This window comes from Chroicocephalus ridibundus, chromosome 14 (assembly GCF_963924245.1).
Source record: "Chroicocephalus ridibundus chromosome 14, bChrRid1.1, whole genome shotgun sequence".
Classification (NCBI taxonomy): Eukaryota; Metazoa; Chordata; class Aves; order Charadriiformes; family Laridae; genus Chroicocephalus; species Chroicocephalus ridibundus.
The window spans coordinates 9157336-9163934 of NC_086297.1; the positions used below are offsets into that span (position 1 = coordinate 9157336).

The following is a 6599-nucleotide window of genomic DNA, read 5'->3' on the forward strand; positions in this document are numbered from 1 at the left end:
GGGGAAGCGGCGCGGCCGGGCCGCCATGTTGGGAAGGCAGGTGTTACGGGCGCCCCTCGCCCCGCGCCCGCCCGCCGGCGGGGCCGCGCCGGGCATCGCCCGCCGCCTGTCCCCTTCCTCCGGCTCCGCGCCCGCTGCTCCCCTGGCAGTGGCGAGCCGGCCGCTCGGGCAGGACTGCGCGGTGCCCCCTCACGGGGAGGGGGGCGGGGGGTGCAGCCCGGTTTAACGGCGACACCGGGGCCGGGCCTACCGCCACGGCGCTGCGCGTGACGCCACCCCCGGAGAAGCCGCCGATTGGTTGGAGCGGTGCACGTGACCGGCGGCGCGGGGCAGCCATGGAGGAGCCGGGGCGGCGGCGGGGCGGCGTGAGGCGGTACCGCTTCACCGAGGGGCCGGCGGCGCTAGCGCTGCGCATCCCCGAGGTACCTCCCGGGACCGGGGGGACACACATGGGGTGGGGCGGCGGAGCGGGGCCCGGCTTCCCGGCACCGCGCGTCCTCGCGGTACCTGACGGGGGCACACGGGAAGTACCTCCCCGGGGGGATACGGGGCGGAGCGGGGCCCGCCTTCCCATCGCTGCGCCCGGTGTGTTTCAGGAGCTGGACTCGCACTACGGGACGTACGTGTGGCCCTGCGCCGTGGTGCTGGCCCAGTACCTCTGGGTGCACCGGAGGAACCTCCCCGGCAAGCGGGTGCTGGAGGTATCGTGACATGGCCCCCTCCCCAACACTCCCCCCTCCCACTCTCTGGCTGCCGGGGAGGGGTTCCCCTGCTCCGTGATGGCCTTGTGGTTCCAGGTGGGTGCCGGGGTGAGCCTGCCCGGCGTGGTGGCTGCCAAGTGCGGTGCCGAGGTGGTCCTGTCCGACGGCGAGGAGCTGCCCCGCTGCCTGCAGAGCTGCCGCAGGAGCTGCCTGGCCAACCGGCTGCCCCACATCCCTGTGCTCGGGCTCACCTGGGGACGGGTGTCTCCAGAGCTGCTTGCTCTTCCTCCTGTAGACATTATTTTAGGCTCGGATGTCTTTTTTGACCCGAAAGGTACGTTAATACTCTGGGGTATCTTTGATTTAAGGACTTCATGTCCAAAGAGGGCTGGGAACACTGTCAAGAGAGGAGGTGACAGCCACTGTGGTGACACTGTGCTAATGAACTCCTCATTCTTGGGGAAATTCTAGTATTAGGCAATCAAATACCACTAGAGGGTGGGTGAACAGAAAACACAGTAATTAACTGCTTAAGGCCATGCTTCTCGGGTCTCTCATACAGATGCAGTTAGTCTTGTATTGATTTTTAATTATCATTTCATATAACCAGGCATATTAAACTGTTCCTAGAAGCCAGAGACTAACCCAGACTGCTTAATCTCCCCAAACTACACAGACTTTGAAGATATTTTAATTACAATTTACTTCTTGCTGGAAAAGAATCCACATGCTCAATTCTGGACTACTTACCAAGTCCGAAGGTAAACTCTTTTGCATATTTAAGACTCAAATCTTAATTCCTGTCTCCCTGTTTGAGCTATTAAAGAATGTTAACTTCCCAGAGGCACCACGACACCAATTCCAGAAAAGCTCTGCGCAGACTGTGAATCAGGCTGGTATTAGCCAAGTAAATTTAGGGGTAGCAGACAAAAGCAGCCAAAACAGAAAGTAATCCAAGAACTGCAAATTTACCGTTGACTAGAAAACTGTTACGAACTCCGTTTTGTGAACTGTTGAATCTAAAAGTTTGGTGACAATCTCCTATAATTACTGCAGAAGTTACCAACTTGGATTACATTTTCACACAGTGGTATTTCCTCCCCCCAGTGCTGACTGGTCTATCGAAGCTTTGCTCTGCAAGTGGAAGCTGAAGAGCATCCTCATTCCCTTGCACTCCTTCAGTGCGGACAAAGAGCACTTGGCCAGCTCTTCTCTACCAGGAAGACATACAATTGAAATGATGATCATCTCACTAGCACAATCAGATGGTACTTAATTTTTATTCCACTTTTTGGTTCCAATACAAGATGACACTTAACTGTTGACTGTAGCATGGATCTGCAGAAAACAGTCTGTTTACAGCAAACCTCATGCATATGTTTTTGGGAAGCAGATCCCTTCAGCAGTTAATTCTTAAAACATGCATTGTAAAAATAAAGCTGTTTGATTGTTCATGGTTTTTATGGTTTTTAGAAATTTGTGCTCCTCTCCAAAGACCACATAATAGTTCAAAGACTCAATTCCGTTTTGTAAGCCACTACACAAACAGAGCTGAACAACCTGACAATCCACAAGATCCAACTTAAATTCACAACTTCAGCTATGAAGAGAAGTTAACTGCGCTTTCAAGATAAAAAAATATCCCCAAGAAGATCTGTTTACCAGGACCAAAGACTCTTTCCCAAAGATTCATATATAAAAGCCAGCCCCTTTGTTTTGAAATGAAACTGTGCAGACTGCTGCTAGCCATGCAGTCCCACAACATACAAACTCCTCAAGTTTGTAGAAAAGTACTTTTAATCCTCAGATCAAGCCAGATTGCAAGTATTCAGATGTTTCCATTCCCATTTAACATACATGCATAAAGTTAACAAGGCATTACAATAACCCTTGACAGGTGATGGTTGAAGTTACAATTCATTTGGTACCCAAATCAAGAAGAAAAAAAAATCATCACTGTTAAGATTAGCTACCAACAAGCAGCAGCCTGTTGAGTCAGGGCAAGCACACAGCAAATGCAATTAGTACTGCTCAGTGTGTATCTTCTGTAACAATGTCTGATTCCATGTTTATAATCTGGTGTGCAATACTTGCCATACAACATTTGGGTTAGTCACAATACTAGTTAAGTTTGCCCATAGTAATTTAAAAGCAACCCCAGTGGATAAAATTTATAAGCAGTAGAATGCATTCAGTTACTATATAGAAGTTAAACATCGACAGTATAATTGCAGAAATCTTTTCAAGCTAAAAATAAGCTGACTCGGACATTAAGTTGAGAAAAGTTAACACAGAAAAATGTTTAATATTAACTACAGAGACAGTGGGTATAGTACAGAATGTCTTAAGCAAAGATACACCAATCAGTACTTACAAAGGAATGAACCATTTCTTTTCTTAACATTACATTTCTCATATGTAAGTTCATGTATGTAGGTTGGTAAGTTTTACCATTCTGGAAAAAATAAGGTGTGTATATCATCAGCTAGATGTGCTCACTGTATGCTCCATTATTTATACGCAAGGCCCGGGTGACTGGAAGTGCAGTTGTCAGGCATTTTAATTAACTGGACAGCCATTTGTTTCTGCACGACAAGGCATCGTTACACAGGAGCAATCAGGAGAAAACAGGAAACAGCCAAGCACTCTGCACTGCAACACGCCACCTTAACAGCTAACCAGCATTACTCAACTGCTACACAACTGCGCCTAGTGCACAAAAATACATAAGAGAAGAGATTAGAATTGAGTCTGATAAAACAATCCTTTCAAATATCAACTGTTACCTGAAAAGATTTCTACCAATTTGAATTTGAAGATACTATTTAAATTCAAAGTTTAAAAAAAAAGCATTTACAGTAAGTTTCAAATTGTTGTTTTGCAGAATTTTATTTAAGGAATGAAGACAAAATTGAGAATACTTTTTGACAGACTTAACTACTCAGCATATAACAGCTGCACACTTCCTCAGTATGAAACTGGAGGCAGCAAGTTACCATCAGTTTTAATTTCAAATAAAAGTCAGCACTATATAAACAAAAATGAAGTTTTACCTCAAATATCCAAGCCAATAATGAAATCGGTAGTCGTTCACTTCACTAAATTACAAGAAATTTGAATAACAGCAACAAAATGGCACATAAAATGTAAAATCTGCCACTTGAGGCGCAACTTAAACAAGTAAAAAGTTAGACAAAATGTTACAAAATAACCTTTTCAACAGCTGGTTGCTCGTGCCAGGGGTCTCTCCAATGGACTGAAGACTCAAGCGATCTTTTCCCCCCAAAGGCGTCCTTTATGTAGGTTCTCATTTATCTGATGCATCTAGGTTTGAAGAAAGATAAGTTCAGCCAGGTTTCTACCTTGTCTCTTTTGGTTGTGTGGATGACTTCAGGTATACTTCTAGTTGTGTTTCAACTGGCTTTGCCTAATTTAGTTAAGTTTTAGGAATTTCCATAGTGTTCCACCTCCCCCCGTGTGTTGCTTTACTTCAGAGGCCAAATGTAAGGTTATGTCAAAGTATTTAGTTACAAAGAAGAATAAGCATCAGGCTGTAGATCAAGCCACCATTAACTTCAATTCAGCCTGTTCAACAATAAATTATTCAAAGTTATATAAAAGTTATAAAACTAATACTTCTTCATAAAGACTTAACTAAACTCTAATTAGCATTCAAAACAGAAAGTGTGACTAATTTTGCTACAATTATCTAACTTCAGAGCTACCTTAGGCCCTTTCCTTTTAAAAATAGGACCAAACAGTTTGAAGGGTTAAAGACACACTATCCTTTCCCCACCCGGTGTATCCTTAGATGCCTCTTCCAAGATGTCAACTTGAGGAAAAACCAGTTTCCATGGTTTTCTCGTTGCAAGGAATTTGCCACTTTTCTAGAACAGTTACCTCCAGTCAGTATAACGGCCACTGAACCGATCTTCCATTATAAAAGGATAGTGTATCTTTAACATTTAAAGACAAACCTGCTCCAATACACGCCCACAGAAACTGGTCCCTGGAGGATCAGCCAAATCAGTTAAAATCTGCAATACTGGCCAATATTCTTTTAGCAAACAGGAGACCGCAGCTTTAAAGGGGAAAATGCAGATGTTGGATAAATACAGTAAGAAATAGTCATTTTCATCATAGGTTGCGTCTCATACAATAATTTATAAAAACCAAGCCATTAATCTCTCAATAAAACATTTCCTCTGTAAAAAAAAAATTCTCCGTAAAAAGCCCTTTGGTATTAATTTCCCTAAACCAATAACCAAAAGCACTGCTCAAGAAAAAAACAAAACCAAAACAACTAACAATGTGCCCCCTTAGGATTCGCTTGGTTCAGGCTATTAATACACTAAGAACTACCCAACGCCCCACCTAAGTGCTATAATAAAGTAACATGCAACATGTGCTGATCCCGAGGTACATTACCATGTTCCTAGGAGGATACAGCTCCTTCTTCTTCCGGAGACTTGGGAGGGCTCTTAGACCTGGATCTAGAGTTGGATTCCCTCTTCGAGGCAGGGGGAGGGCTTCTAGATCTGGACCGGGATCTTGACCTGGACCGGGATCTGGAGACAGACGAGGACTTTGACTTGGATCTCCTGGCAGACCTGGACTTCGATGTGGAACGAGACCGAGAGCGTGTACGAGACCGGGATTTGGATCGACTGTAACGGGACCGACTGCGAGATCTAGAACGGCTCCTGCTTCTAGATCGGCTGCGACGACGTCTTCTAGGGCTAAAACATATCGGGAGGGGGAAAAAAAGCGCGTTAAAAGTTGAACACGGGCGGCGCAACAGACTTCAGCAACTACTTCGGGACAGGGAGGGCGGAACGGGACCCACGTGGGCAAGAAATGAGCGTTAAGAGGGCGCCATTGTTCAGAGTGAGTGGCCCGGGGGCTAAAACTACTACGGGGCGAAACCCTTGCGCACCGAGGGAACTCCACGTGCTTTTGCTACTAAACCCCTGCTCCCCGCTCCCAACCCCTCCGCCAAATTCCCTGGGAAAAGGAAAACAAAAAGCGAGCGGCCGCCGCCGCATTGGCACATGGCTAAGTCCCGTCTCCCCGCTTAATTACTGAAACTCCGCTGCCTCCCTGCTTCCCTCCAGGCGCTCACCTGCGGCTGCGGCGGCCATAGCCACTGCTCCCGTAGCGGCGGGGCGGCGGGCCCCGCCGGCTGTGGTGCGAGTCGGGGGGGCGGCCGTAGCGGGCCATCTGGACGCGGAGCTCCCGGCCATCCAGCACGGCCCCGTCCATGGCGTCCATGGCGTCCTCGGCGTCGCGTTTGTCGTGGAAACGGACGAAGGCGAAGCCACGGCTCTCCTTGGTGTAGCGGTCCCGGGGGATGTAGACGTCGCCCACTCGACCGTATTTCTCGAAGACCCTCCGGAGCGTGTCCGGGGACGTACGGTAGGTCAGGTTGTCCACCTTGAGGGACGTCATGCCCTCCACGTCCGGCGGAGGGCGCCCGTAGCTCATGGCGGGCAACAGCCCCCGAGGGGCGGCGGCGGCTGAGGAGAAGAAACCTGAGGGAAGGGTAGGGGAGGGCGAGTCAGGAGGCGGCGCGGCCCTAAGTGGGGAAGCGCCTCACACCGGAGGGGGAGCACCAGAGCGGCGGCCCAGCAGAGTCCTGAAAGGCGGGGAGCTGGAGGGCATAGGGGAAGGCCGCGGGGTCCTCAGCAGGGAGGGAGGAGCAGGCACCCACCTCTGGGGTCCGGGGACAAGGCGGCCTAAGGCCGGAGCGGAGACGAAGCGCCGGTGAACGGCCACCCCTGCCCGCTGCCGCGAGGAAATGAGCGGGGCGCCGCCCGCGCGCGCCTACTTAACGCCACAAAATGGCCGACGGCGACCCGGAAGGGAAAACGCCGCCAGCCGCGCGCGCGCGCGCTACCC

At 49.2% G+C, this 6599-nt stretch overlaps 2 protein-coding genes across 8 annotated transcripts; one reads left to right on the forward strand and one right to left on the reverse strand.

Moving 5' to 3' along the window:
- The first annotated feature begins 10 nt into the window (after positions 1–10).
- On the forward strand, positions 11–2155 carry METTL23 (methyltransferase 23, arginine). Its single transcript, XM_063352119.1, has 5 exons — positions 11–422; positions 597–701; positions 798–1035; positions 1378–1462; positions 1809–2155. Exons 1-5 carry the CDS (start codon positions 336–338, stop codon positions 1975–1977), a joined length of 684 nt encoding a protein of 227 aa, XP_063208189.1. The 5' UTR covers positions 11–335; the 3' UTR covers positions 1978–2155.
- Positions 2156–2976: 821 nt separating this feature from the next.
- Positions 2977–6565, reverse strand: SRSF2 (serine and arginine rich splicing factor 2). 7 transcript variants are annotated; one of them, XR_010073297.1, is made up of 5 exons: positions 6412–6565; positions 5824–6232; positions 5130–5440; positions 3914–4025; positions 2977–3410 (listed from the first exon to the last, which is right to left on the reverse strand). XR_010073297.1 is itself a non-coding variant. In XM_063352120.1 (4 exons), the coding sequence occupies exons 2-3, from the start codon at positions 6183–6185 to the stop codon at positions 5137–5139; spliced, it is 666 nt and encodes a 221-aa protein (XP_063208190.1). In that variant the 5' UTR covers positions 6186–6232; positions 6412–6565; the 3' UTR covers positions 2977–4025; positions 5130–5136. The 7 variants fall into 7 exon arrangements, 3 of the variants coding, with proteins under 3 accessions (XP_063208190.1, XP_063208191.1, XP_063208192.1); XR_010073295.1 differs by adding an exon at positions 4679–4782 and having other exon boundaries at positions 2977–4025; XR_010073296.1 differs by having other exon boundaries at positions 4679–5440.
- Positions 6566–6599: the final 34 nt, after the last annotated feature.

Excerpts from the sequence above, each read along its gene's own strand:
- METTL23 (XM_063352119.1), top strand. The coding sequence starts at position 336 with ATGGAGGAGCCGGGGCGGCGGCGGGGCGGCGTGAGGCGGTACCGCTTC. Across the intron at positions 423-596 it reads TAGCGCTGCGCATCCCCGAG|GAGCTGGACTCGCACTACGG; the intron begins GTACCTCCCGGG and ends GGTGTGTTTCAG. Across the intron at positions 702-797 it reads CCGGCAAGCGGGTGCTGGAG|GTGGGTGCCGGGGTGAGCCT; the intron begins GTATCGTGACAT and ends TTGTGGTTCCAG.
- SRSF2 (XM_063352120.1), bottom strand. The coding sequence starts at position 6,185 with ATGAGCTACGGGCGCCCTCCGCCGGACGTGGAGGGCATGACGTCCCTC. Across the intron at positions 5,441-5,823 it reads TATGGCCGCCGCAGCCGCAG|CCCTAGAAGACGTCGTCGCA; the intron begins GTGAGCGCCTGG and ends GATATGTTTTAG.